This window comes from Phyllostomus discolor, chromosome 9 (genome assembly GCF_004126475.2).
Source record: "Phyllostomus discolor isolate MPI-MPIP mPhyDis1 chromosome 9, mPhyDis1.pri.v3, whole genome shotgun sequence".
Taxonomy (NCBI): domain Eukaryota; kingdom Metazoa; phylum Chordata; class Mammalia; order Chiroptera; family Phyllostomidae; genus Phyllostomus; species Phyllostomus discolor.
Genome location: NC_040911.2, coordinates 5,112,443 through 5,125,361, shown reverse-complemented (window position 1 = coordinate 5,125,361; position 12,919 = coordinate 5,112,443). Strand labels below are relative to the sequence as shown.

General features: G+C 48.8%; 1 protein-coding gene across 1 annotated transcript in view; it reads right to left on the bottom strand.

The window, feature by feature from the left end:
• The window catches only part of TMX3 (thioredoxin related transmembrane protein 3), a 30,895-nt gene extending 23,087 nt beyond the window's left edge, over positions 1–7,808 (bottom strand). The window contains exons 1-4 of the mRNA XM_028524742.2: positions 7,763–7,808; positions 6,839–6,893; positions 4,162–4,201; positions 2,829–2,952 (exon numbers count right to left, since the gene is read on the bottom strand). Of these exons, the coding sequence (XP_028380543.1) occupies positions 2,829–2,952; positions 4,162–4,201; positions 6,839–6,893; positions 7,763–7,808 (265 nt within the window). The remainder of the gene's footprint in view (positions 1–2,828; positions 2,953–4,161; positions 4,202–6,838; positions 6,894–7,762) is intronic.
• Between the last annotated feature and the right edge of the window lie 5,111 nt (positions 7,809–12,919).

Genomic DNA, 12,919 nt, shown 5'->3' with positions numbered 1-12,919 from the left:
TGGGGGCAAGCCTCGCCGGGCCGGCTGGGGTGCTGGCGTGGAGGGGGCGGAGGTTTACTAGTCCGCATCCGAGGACGACAGGACAGGAGGTGAACAGTTCCAGGCACAGGGCAGTCCTCAGCACACACCAGACCCCTCCCTCTTCCTAAAGCGGGACGTGTGCTTCAGGTAACGTGTTAGATTTCTGTTTCATACAGTGCAACTGCTACAGAGGCTACTTTCTCCCACGAATTCAGCATAGCGTGTAACACAATGGTAAGTGTACCAAAAAATAAAGTCTCTAACAATTATAATATCAGAGGCAAAATGTAAACCTCTTAGTGGGCCATAAATATGAAATGAATGTCCCACCATAAAGCTACAAAGTGTACATGAATTCTTAAGAACTATAAAAACATTGGGTTTTTTAGTCACAGCATTCAAAATACTTTCTTCTCCAAGCTACTCAGAAAAGTCTTCACTATTTTTTCTCCAATCATAGTGCCACTTAATAAATACTGAAAAAGTAAGGAATTGGATAGTATAAATTTTTGACATGTGTATACTGGTAATTATCACTGTAGCATCGCATGAGTAGTGCACCACTGTGATTTTTACTGACTTATAGGAACTATGTTTCTTACTGTCTTTACATTCCCATGATCCTTTGCAGACTTCTTTATCACTCCGCTGAATGACTCCAGGGACCACGAGAGTGTGGAATGTTTAAGGTTTTATCGCACTTGTTGGTTTGTTCTTTTCTCCCTCTATTCGACTACAAGGATTTGCTTTGGTCCTTACTCGGTTTCTACAGACCAGAGCAAGGCTTGACGAGCAGTAGCGACTAAACGCTGACTGAATGAATGAACGACTGTATGCATGAATGTATGAATATGCATGTGCAATCCACATAACAGCAAAGACACAGTTCATTTCCTTTGGGGGACAGCAGTGAAAGGAGTCGCTTCTTAAACTGTGCTTAAAGCTTCTTTCAGGAAACACCAACTGCAGCGTGTTATCCCGTCTCTCTCCGCAGCAGTCCCTGCCGTGGATCCCCTGTCCTCCCGAGTTCCAGCAGTCACTTGCGGCGCTCAGTAATGCCGGCGCCAACACCGTGCCTGCCCTCTAGTTCCCGCTCCCAGACACCAACACAGCAAAACACGCACCACAAATCCAAACCGGCTGCTAACGTGAGAATCGGACAAAATTAAATGTCGTAGTCTTCTCTACATCACCGGCGGTGGTGGAGTTCGGTAACTACGCTAAGACTCTGACAGTCTTACTTCCAACCGTGCTTCTTTCTATCACAGCACTAACCTATCACGTCTGTGCTTCCCCCTTGACCGTGTCTGAGACCTCCCGCCTCCTCCTCCCGCCACTGCCGGCACCCAAGTCTGGGCCCCCGGCACCCTCCTCCCAGGTGCATCCACAGTCACCCCGAATCTCCTGTTTCTCGTCTCCACCCTTCTTTCCATCGGGAATGCGGCAAGTCATTGGCCTTCTCAAAAATGTGTAATGCCTCTTAGTTGACACCCTATAAAATCCAAAACACTGTCCCACCGGAGGGGCCCTGAAAACCTGTCATTGCCCCTAGCACCTTCTAATGCACTGGCCATCGCGGTAAGGGTTTTGAATATGAGGTATCAATACAATCCTCCCAATCGAGGGGATTGTCACTCTTCCATGTTCAGGCAAGAAAACTAAAATTAAGCGATTGAGCACTCCCTGAAGCCACAAACACAGGACATCGCGGAGTTGGGATCAAAACGTAGGTCTGTCTTGTTCCAAAACTGCATCTAGAGTACAATGGCGATTTTCTACAACGACTTCCCCTTTCTTCATTAATTAAAGGAAAAGGAAACATATATTTATTGAATACTACAAGGGGCTTTACAAACGCTACATCATTGAAATCTCCAAGTAACCCGTGAGAGAGGCACAACAGTCAAGACCCGCCGGTGTGGCGTCGAGCTGGGGGCCCTGCGAACCTCCCGGGGCTGCGAGCACGGTGAGGCGGCGGGCAGGGCCAGGGTCGGATTCCGACTCTCTGAAGCCACGCTCTTTCCAAATTTCTACGATACCTTGTCTTTCTCCCCACCCGATTCTACCTTCTTTGGAATCTTTAGGACAGGCATGGGCAACCTTTCTCTGTAAAGGGTCATGAATGTTGGGGTCTTTGCCGGGGTAGTTGCAGTCTCCGTGACAACTACCCCCCGCCACCGGGACGGGACACCAGCCACAGGCAGGCCAGCGCGGCTCTGCTCCAACGAGGCTCCACTTGCCGGGCCAGGCGGCGGCCAGGTTTTGTCCACGGGCTGCGGCTGGCCAACCCCTCCTTTAAGTCTGTTCTCTGGCACGTTCCTCATGAGCTTACTTGCAGCTCTCCGGCTTTGCTCTGACATTCCCTCTCCTGCCAGCACCCTCCCGATCCTCCCCTGCGCTCACCCTGACTGAATGCACCCTTCACCTTCCCACCTACGCCCGACCACGCCACCGCCCACGACTCAAACGACGACTCTCACGCTTCACTCCCACGGCAGCACCAGTGGTTTTCAGTGCTCTCATTCCTGCGGTCGCCCCGGGCCCCTAACTACCTCCAGGGCACTCCAAGGAGAAACAATGGCTTATGCATCCGTCGCTAGCAGGCAGTGGGTACCGTGGTCTGCATATTACACATGCAATGGTTAATTCATTTAACTCATAAAGCGCAGTCCTAAATTAAGATACCTTTCATTTTATGTGACAGAAAATATATATGCATTTCTTCCTCCTACCTTGAACACTGCTTTGCATAACTTAAACATTTTCATGAGGAGAACAGTCAAGGAATGAACTGAGCAAATGCTTACCGGAATAGGAAGTAGCATCCATCTTCCCAACTTTAACTGGCGAACCGATGCTTTTCATCTCAACACCAACTTCATTCCAAATCGGCTCCAGCTTTTTGCAATGACCACACCATGGCGCATAAAACTTGTTGAAACAAAAACAAAAACCACCACTAAAACGCTGTGCTGCCGTGAATACCAATCTTAATTTTTAAAAAATCTATCTGACAAAGTGATCTGATAATAAACTGTTTTAGACAAAAAAAAAACAAAACACAAAACTCTAAATGTAATTTTCAAATTGGTTAACATAGTAACAAACACACACACAAACCTAGATAGGTTAACTCCCAACATACACCTCAATGTTGACACTACTTTAGGGTATTTTAAATGACTACTGATACATCTTTAAAATACATATACAATTTACAGTAAAAGCATCTTAGTTTCCAACTGGTGTGTCCATGTTATACACAAAATGAGACCACCGAATGCAGTACACATGCTCTGTTTCTACCTATCTAGTTCTACTGCAAACGTTCCAACGCAGCAGGTGCCTTTGCTACTTCAGGCGGGACCCCTGGGAGGTACCGGAGACCAGTAAGACGACTGGCTCGGCGGGGGGGCGGGGCAGGCCGGTCACACTGAAAGCACAGGTCCTCCTTCTCTGCAGTCACAGCCGCCGGGCGGCACCTGGCGTGAGGGTGAACGGTGTGGCAGACTGCGTGCTGCACTGCCACGGAACAGGACTTATCTTCTCGTTAACGCTACACTGTGGACGTGTTCAAGCACATGAGACAGAGAGAGAATTTCACAGTGGGCCTCGTGCCCACAGCCTGGCCTCGCCAAGTGTCAACTCTGTGCCACCGGTACGCTGTCTCTCCTGCTGCCACTCTACTTTGGGACGCAGGCATGCAAAAACACTCCCAAACACCGCAAGGGCTAATAGAGTCCAAACTTGAAGGTGAGGAAAGGAAGGTGACAATGTGACTCTGGTCCCTATTGAGATGAAACACGATGTCGAGTGTCAGACGACTGATCATGGACACCGTCTCTGGGACGACATGATCTAACTGAGAGTGAGTGCTGCAGTCAAGTCACACCACACCCCCCTCAGACGGAACCCACGAGCTGACGTCACCGGAACTTCACCCAAACCAGGCTCCCTCCCAGGACACGAAGGCCCTGGGGTTCGCTTTAATATGAAACGCAAACAGCACTCACGACCTAAGGAAACAGACTTGAGCAGTATGCCGAAGCACTAAACGTAGGTGTTTGGGTGGGGGAGGACAGGAAAGTAACAGTTAAAATGGCAGGGTGGTTCATTAGTGCAAAAGAACGACATACTCACATCGACAAGCCAGATGTCATCTTTTCGGCTGTCTTTAAACCTGAAAAACAAAAACCAAGAAAGCAAACCTTGGTATGCTTCCACTTCACCACTGAACGGCAGAGGTGGGGGTGATCACCGATGAGTGGAGGAGCGCGGAACAAAGTCTTTCAGTAGGTGTCGAGGCGCAAGTTTCACTCAGCGGCCTCTCCGTCTGCCCACGAAGCACCCTAACGGAGCGGAGAGCTGACACCGTGGTGCAGCGGCACCTGGCGGAACCGAGACAGGCCTCAGCGCCTGCCCCTCGGCTGCGCTGCCGCCCGGCGTTACCGTGGGCACGGCAGGGCTGAGGCTGCCATCCTCGGACAGCTCCCTGGTCTTGGGCTGCCCGTGGCTGGCATGCGGGAACTTGGATTTCAGCTGAGGAACGGTGACTCACCGGTCTCACCACAAGCAAACAATGCGGTTTGGTAAGAACAGCCGCTCTCCGTGTGGCCCTGTCTGACCCTGCCTGAACAGAAAAGAGGGGCGGGGATCACGGGCCTACTCAGCCACTGACAGAAGTCCCCACGAGCTGAGATGCCCATCGTGCTGCCACGCAGGGGCAGCTCTGGCACCCACAGTGCGGCAGGAGTGGCGAGGCGCCCCTCGGGGGTCTCCCAGCTCCATGAAAGGCCTGGTGAGTGCCCCTCCACCTCTGGGGAACAACACGGAGGAGCCGCCTCTGGCCCAGTGGGGTCCCAGATGTAGAGACCTCCTGGACCCCCCGCCCCAGGCCTGGCTCAGAGATGGCTCCTCCTGCTTCACTTGAGTGTGGTGGAACCGGGTGTGGCCTCCACGAACAGGAAAGAGACTGCCCTTCACCAAGCACAGAGGAGGACCTTCGCACATGGGCGGATAGATGCTGTGCGGAAGGCAGTATGATTATCTGCCCCACTGTGCTCCCACCTCCGTCTCCTGGCTCCAGCCCCAGCACATAAGTGCCACCCTGTTGTCACTGACTTGTGGGGCTGTGGCTAACGGCTTGGCCACTTGCCGGTGTGGCATGTGAACAGGACCCCTGTGAAGATGTGAAGATGAGACACTGGCATGGCGACATGATGAGAGTTTCCGTGCTGACACGGATGCTCACCGGAAAGGCCCCTATGCCGACAAAGGGAAATGAAACCAAGGAGCACACGAGGCTTGTCAGCTCAACGCAGAAACCAACTGTGCTGCGCCCCTGAGCAGGCAGGGCCATGAGTGACAGCCTGTTGGGTGCACTCAAGGGCGGAGAGGCAGACACACCCTGTACCGGGCTGGCACGCATGGACCAGCCCGAACACGCCGCCCTGCCTGTTGGAGCCTGAGGTCGGCAGGCCGCGGCCTTCACAGTGGAGAGGACAGGTTGCACCCCTCGTGATGCGGGGCCAGCCCTGCCAGAGTCAGGGCCCACAGAGCACCCGACTGAGGAAGGTGCTAGTTTGGGGTTCTGTGCCTGCTCATCCCCTTCCTCCTGCCCAGGGAAAGTCACGGCTGTCAGGCCGTTCTAAAGGAGGTCTACAGTGACGTGTAACGCGATGACCGCCCTGTGAACAACGGCTCCCCCCAGAATCAGTTTCTGTAAACAGTTGACAAATGTACCCCCAGCACCCACTGGCCTGGGTGGTAAAGTGCCCCACGGGACCCTGTGCCCAAATGACCGGCCGCTGTACCAATGTCACCGTGTAGGGGTCAAACCCATCCAACTGAAGGTAGCAACGGAGGCTTGACTCACTTACTGCTATGATGCCAACCAAAAGACAAAACAAAAACCAAATCAAACCAAAACACAAAAAGAGCACCAGCTCCCCGAGTTCCATTTCCCCAGGTGGAGCGGTGTCAGGCAGAGGTCAGGGGGGGCCAGCACCGACTGAGGGGGTCCCTCTCACTGCTGAGGAGCACTGACCCCAAGGCTTCTGCCTCTGGCTCTCACAGCCGCCAGGGCAGAGGGAGGGGCAGGAGTGGGAAGGCACTGAGTTCGCGCTGTGGAGAGTGCCTCAGCCAAGCCCCCGTGAGTAGGTCTCTGCAGAGGTGCCCAGCAAATGCCTGACATGCGGCCCCGCAGACACATAAAGGCAAGAGCGCTGGGCACGCAGATGAGTATCCAAGTAGGGCTGGCGGGCGTGGGGGGGGGCTAGTTTAGGACTACCACTCCCGCCAGAGACTGCAGGGCGCTGGCTGCACCAAGTCTGGTGTGGGGAGGGCAGCTGCCCCTGGAGGCCGGCGGGGGAAGCCTTGGAATTGCCACACATCGGTTTCCGGTTTCCATCTGGAGCAGGACTCCTCACCTACTACAAGCAAAGCCTTGTGATTAACATTGTGGTACTACAAAAAACAAAACAACAACACACACACACACACACACACACACACACGCACATACACACTATGTTCCCAAACTCCAGCACTGCTTACAGGAGATTACAGAAGGAAAAACATAACAAATACAGGTAAAACGATAAAATGGAACATAAGTTGAGTTTGCCACAGTTTTTTTTTTTTTAAATCTTGTAACAGTGTCCATCTTTTGGGTACAACCCCATTTTGTACATACATAGCACTGGCAACTAGCCCTAGAACCAGATTAGTTCTATGTAAGTTACGTCTCTACTGTTAGAAGATTAAATTCACACAAATACCCAAAAGAAGATACCATTTAAAAAATATGTATACTCACGATTCATCTAAATCTTCTACAAATCCTTTACAGGAAGCCACATCAAGCAAAAAAACTGAAAAAAAAAAGACAAAATATAAAATAAGTGCTGATCTATCATTTGACTCGTACTATTTATTGCTCAGTCACCTATCGTGTTTTTGATTTTTTACAACCTACCAAAAACTTCATCATTGAGCCATCCCAGGGCACAAGTGATGCAAAGCATACATAGTTCATTTGGTTACTATATATGTACTCTGCATGCAACCACACTATCACAGACAAGGTAACGCTAGTGAATCAAAGGTTCTTTTTAAATACGCTTTTACTTTCATGCTCTTTTCCCTTTTGAACATTCCATCTTTGGGGAATAGAGACAGGAATTGTGCGCTACGTTTCTCCAACGCCAGAGATCTCCTGGGTATACACTCCAAATGCCATTCCAGATTCTATTAGTTTCCATCCCAAATTTATGGACCGAAAGAACGCTGAGCTCCACCGCTAATCCATACTCCGGAACAGCGTCCGGCATGTCTTGGCAACTGAGTAAAGGCAGCCCAGAAAGAGCCAGGGGTGCCGGGGCTGAGAACAGGCCCACGTGGTCCCCGGGACCTGAGCCTGCCCTGCCCCGCCCTGCCCAGCCCAGCCCCGGGCCACCCCTCTCTTCGGCCCCGTCTTGGGAAAGGACAGGACTCAGACCCTAAAGCCAAAGCACGCGGTGGCTGTGAGCTGGGGAGGTCGCATCCTTCATGCCTATCGGTGCAGCCAGCGCCGCTGGAAAACTTCCTGCCCCCGAGAATCAGAACAAACGGAGGGCAGCCGCGCCCTTCGCGCGAGTGGCACTGGTCGCGGGCAGCCCGCACGGGGCGCACGGGGCAGCAGCCACGGCCGCGGGCAGCTATCGCAGCGGCCCGCCTCGCCTCGCCACCACCAGGCCTGTACCTAAGGCGCAGAGCCGCAGGACGACCCCACGTGTCCCCGCTGCCATGGTCGCCGCAGGAGAGCTGAAAGCCCAGAGAGAGAGACAGCCGAGCAGCCGCCGCCAGCGCTCCCGGAAAAGGAACCGCGTGCGGAAGGGAAGCCTGGCGCGGAGGCCCGGGGCGGGGCGGGCCGGCCTCCGGTAGGCTCCCAGGACCCCCGGCCTCCCGCTCCGAGCATGCGCGGAAGTAGGGCGCAGGCGCGGGACGGGGGCGCAAGCGCAGTCGGGGCCTCACAGCGTTGGCGTTCTAGGGGCCCCGGGGAGCGTGGGAATGGAGTGTCGGGTCGCTGCGGGTGGGGCCAGAACTGAGCGTGTGGCTTGGGGGCGTTTCCGGGAAGTTCAATTCCCGCTAAATTTGAAAAAAGGAGTCGATTCCGACGACCACGTAGCTTGAGGCTGGACTCGGCCAGGGCTTTCCTTCCCTGCTTAGATGCAGTGGGTGATCCAATTCTTAAAGAGGTAGGAGTTGGCAGTGGTTAGAAAGGCTGGGAAAGAGTGGGTGGCTGCGCGACCCTCCATATACTGTTTCAACGGTGGTTTGGGAATCCTCTTGGAACCATTTTGCAAAATGGGAGAGCTGTCCTTCAGTAGACAGCTGTATTTTTTTTTGCGCATTGAAGGAGTCCCTGTTCATTTATTTTTGTCTTGAAAACTGAAAAAATGAAATGGATCATTGGATATATTTTTTGATGACTTGTTCTTTTATGTTTTCTTGTGGAAATAAGTACTTCTACAAAATATTTAAATGGGTGTTTTTCTACATAACAAAAACGATTTATAAAGCAATAAAGTTTTATGTGATGGTTACAGCCCCAAACACTACGTCTAAGTCAGATGAGATCAGTTACTGAATGTGTGTTGTGAGAACAGAAATGGATTGCTAATGTCAGCTGATTCACCTTAGGTTCAAAGTTGCAGCAGGCAGAAATCTCATAAACATTGCCATTCCCAATGACTAGAAGATTAAATTATAGCCTGATTGAAAGTAAGCCCTAGGTTCCCTCCCTTTTGTACACATAGCATGGTATCCAATGCAGACCTTCAGATTCAAATATATTTTTAAGTGAGCATCTGGTTTATTCTACAAACTAAATATGCATAAATATTTAATCCTCTTCAAAGTTCTCAAATTAGGAAATATAGATGAGGATCCAAGGGCTCAGGAGGTAATTTACTGAATAGCGAAAAAGGATGGAGTTACTATTGAAACGAAGCCTCAGACTCCAGAGCTGGTTTGTCTGTCTGCCCTTCCTTCTTTCCATTCTTTATTTTTTGAACATCACTCTTATTTCCAATTTAGGTGGAAGATGAAACACAACAGGTCAGATTGTTCTCAAGCTAAGAACATGGCTTTTTCTTGAAAAATTAACAAATACAGTAAACTATAAACTTATGTACTAAACCAAGTGAAACACCAGGATAAACTCTGTGTCAAAAATGAATGGACGGCCTGAACCTTGCCCTTTCGGTAATGATGTAATTCAAGTCCCAAACCATCTTAACTCTCCTTCCCATCTCTGGATTTCTATAGCACACTTTGTGTGATTCATGGCACACCTCGTTGTACTGTTTATATTGCTTTTTTAAAGATAGGCACTGATCAGATCTCAAGCTAGACAGTGAATCCCCCGAGCAGAGAGACTTCACAGTATCCATTACTACTGTGTAACAGGCACCCAGCACAGGCTAGTTGGCAGTTACATTTTGGCCAGCATTTCTCCAATCCAGTTCAGTGAAAAGCATGATGTATACTGGTGGCAGGATTCAGAACCGAGGAGAGTAAGATGCAAATGACAAAACAGAGCCAACATGTCATAGGCTGCTGCCCAGAGAAAAGGGCTAATATAGCTTTGATTTGCTAAAAGTAATACTACAGTATGATTCTCAACAGCACAATATTTAAATGAAAGAAAAAATCCTAAATGCACACACACACACACTTTATTGCAAGCAAATTTTATGTATATACCAATTGTCAACTGCTATTCTATTTCATGTCATCAAAATTTGTAGATGATAGATAGCCCCAACCAGCATGCTGAAGGTGTGATCATTCAGTCAAAAGCAATATCAATGTTGTGTTCTTGCTCCTTGTGAGGACCATCCTGGAAAACCTGTGCTACCCCTTCCTCCCTCCCGTGCAGTGTGCCCGAGTTCTGGCCACCCGCTGCGGAGAGTCCCTACGAGCCTCCCGAATTCTGCAGGCGGGCAGCAGGTGGGCTGTGTCAGCAAGTCTTGCAGACACATTTGGGTGCTCAGTAATGTCACCGAGGTCCTGGCTCCCGGTTTTAGCTGAGCATCCGTGTTTTCTGCTACTTTGGAAGTCCTCTCGCACTCCTCGTCTACCTCGGATAAACAGACCCACTCAGGTTCTTCACAGACTCCTCAAAAGGGGTCAAGAGATCTTCTAGTTCCTTATGCTGCACCAGGACAAAATCCAATTCTTCTTCCAGCCATCTCTGGCCCAGTTTCATTTTCTCCACTTCTCCATGCGAAATAGTAGTTTTCTCACCCTTCTCCATCAGTGGGCAGTCCTAGGCACTGGCTTGGGTGGCCTGGTGGAAAAAAAGTGCATTTTTTTGATCCTCTTACTCAAGGTTCCACTTGTTTATCAGACCCTCCAGCCAGTGAGAGGTCATCATGGGAGTTATGATCAAATTAACAGTCTAAGTAAAAGGTGTAGAAGCAAACGTCCCAGAACAGCATTATAAATTCCAGGCGATATCAGTGGTTTTCAACTGAAGATAAAGGCACTAGTGGTGGTGTTGGTGGTGGTGCTGGTGGTAGTAACACTGACAGGGTGGTAATTCACCTGCTCCAGGGGATTGTAATCCAAATCCCAAAGTTATGCCTCCAAAGAAGGGCGGCTGAAGTTATTGGGTTGCAAAATGAGAACCCGGTAGCAGCAGTGAAGGTGGAGATATTTGATATCGATGTTCACAACCTGGTGTTTGAACTAGTAGTCGTGGCAACAGTAGATAATGGCAACAAATGGTGGTGGCTACTGCCGCTCGCTGGTGAGCCTTCTGTAACTCCACACTGCCTCCCAGGATTTCTTTCTGCCCTAGAATTACTCCCTCTTCCCTGTCTTCTTCAGCCGTCTTCTTCTGGCGAATGGTTCCAATGTTTGACCAGTCACTTTCCCTGGGAGATATGAAAGGTACTTTCCAGCTTAATATTTTCTATATCCAGCCGGGTACCGCATCTTGCTGCGTTTGTCACCTAAGTATCTCTTGTGTCTCAATTATTTTTTCCATCTCCATTTTCCCCAGGTCAGATTCCACTCTTTTTTTTGTTGTTGTTTGGATCATTGAAGTAATCTCCCAGGTGGACTCTGAGCCTCTAATTCCACCCTCCTCCAAGTCATCCTGTGCATCAATTGCTGGATTGATGTTTCAGAAATACCAATCAAAACAGGTTTCGTTAGGCATGAATAGAGCTCCCCGGAACACACAATAAAATCACAGATCTACATGATGTGCAGGTCCTCCCTTCACCCATTTTCTCCAACTCCTCCCCCGCAGCTCTGCCCGTGAGGGGACAGTTCCCTGCTGAACCCGCCATGCAGTTTTCATCCCCCTGTACCTCTCATAAAACAGTCTTCATCCTAAACTAGATAGAATATAATTGGCAAAAACATCCATGTTGCCTTTTCTTTTAAAATGGCTTTACTTTTTAAAGAGCTGTTTTAGGTTCACAGCAAAATTGAGAGAAAAGTACAAGGATATATACCCCCCCAAAGAAGAAAAATAAACATTTTTTCATTCTCATTTCAGAATTCTCTGTCTTCCACAGCATGTAAAAGAAAATATGTGTTGTAGCATTTACATCACAGCTCCAATTAGCATGTGGAGGACAACAAAATCCACTCTTAATCTAGATATGTGCTCCCCCCTAGCAGAATCACTCAGCCACTCGTGGGTATTAAGCTCTTGAGATGTGGCTACTGTGATGGAGTAACTGAGTATCTACATTTAGTGTCTAGTTTTAATAAATTTCAATGTAAACCTGAAACTTGATTCAGTTATTGGAAAACTTTTAGGTATGGCTGGAAAATCTGGCTATGTTTTAATTTCCAAGATGGTCAATATTGTTAGAGAACACCCACCTTTGAAGAAAAGTCTCTGGCATTCTCAATATGTGTTTAGGAATGTACAGGGTTCCTGAGACCAAATGTTTGTAAACAAATTGGACATGTATCAACCTCTATGTTCAACAAGCAGGGAATGCATATTCTAAGTCATGTGGGAAAGGTAAAAGAAAATCATATAGCTAGTATATCATAACATAAATCTCAATAGATTGAAAAAAGTGTGGTATTATCAATATGTTATCTGATCAACAGATAGATAATGGTTAGGTTATCTATAACAAAAGGTAAAACTATGCCCAGATTGGGAACTTTAAAAATGCACTTATTAGTAATATCTTCATAAATAATAATAATTGAAACTAAAATATTCATAGAACTAAATAAGGAAGAAAATGTGTCTATTAAAATTGCAGGAACAGCAAAATCTGCATTGGAGAAATTTACAGCATTCAGAGACGTTTATAGACATAAGTGCTTTTTTAACTTTAGGACCAAAAAGAATGTTAGCGATCTAACATTTCTCCTTAAGAAGAGAAATAACAAGGAAAAAAAGGAAGGCATGAAAGATAAACAGGGCCATTCATTTTATCATGCCAGAAACTGTACTCTGTACTGAGGACCATAGGCCCAGTGCAGTTCCCTTCCCAGAGGGAAAGAGCTCTCACTCATGTGGCATATGTATGCTCAGGCATCGTTCTAAATGCTTTACACGCATTGACTCATTTAGAGGGAGAGAGAAGAACCAGATACAAGAGAAAGACTGAAAGATGTCCCAAAGTGTGTCTCTTCATCCAACCAATAATATGGACAAATTTGTGTTAGAGTGAATTCAGAAGTAGAGTGACAACACGTGAGGGAGGGTGGAGGAGTGAGAAAACATCGGAAACGTCCAGAAATCAGGACACTTTCCGAGAGTCAGGCTGAGTCATCCGTCAGGCCCAGAGACGTGGAAGCCAGTTTCATGTGGGACCAGCTCCAGCAAGTCACTCCTGTGCCCACGCCATTCTCCTTCTCTGCACACCAACCC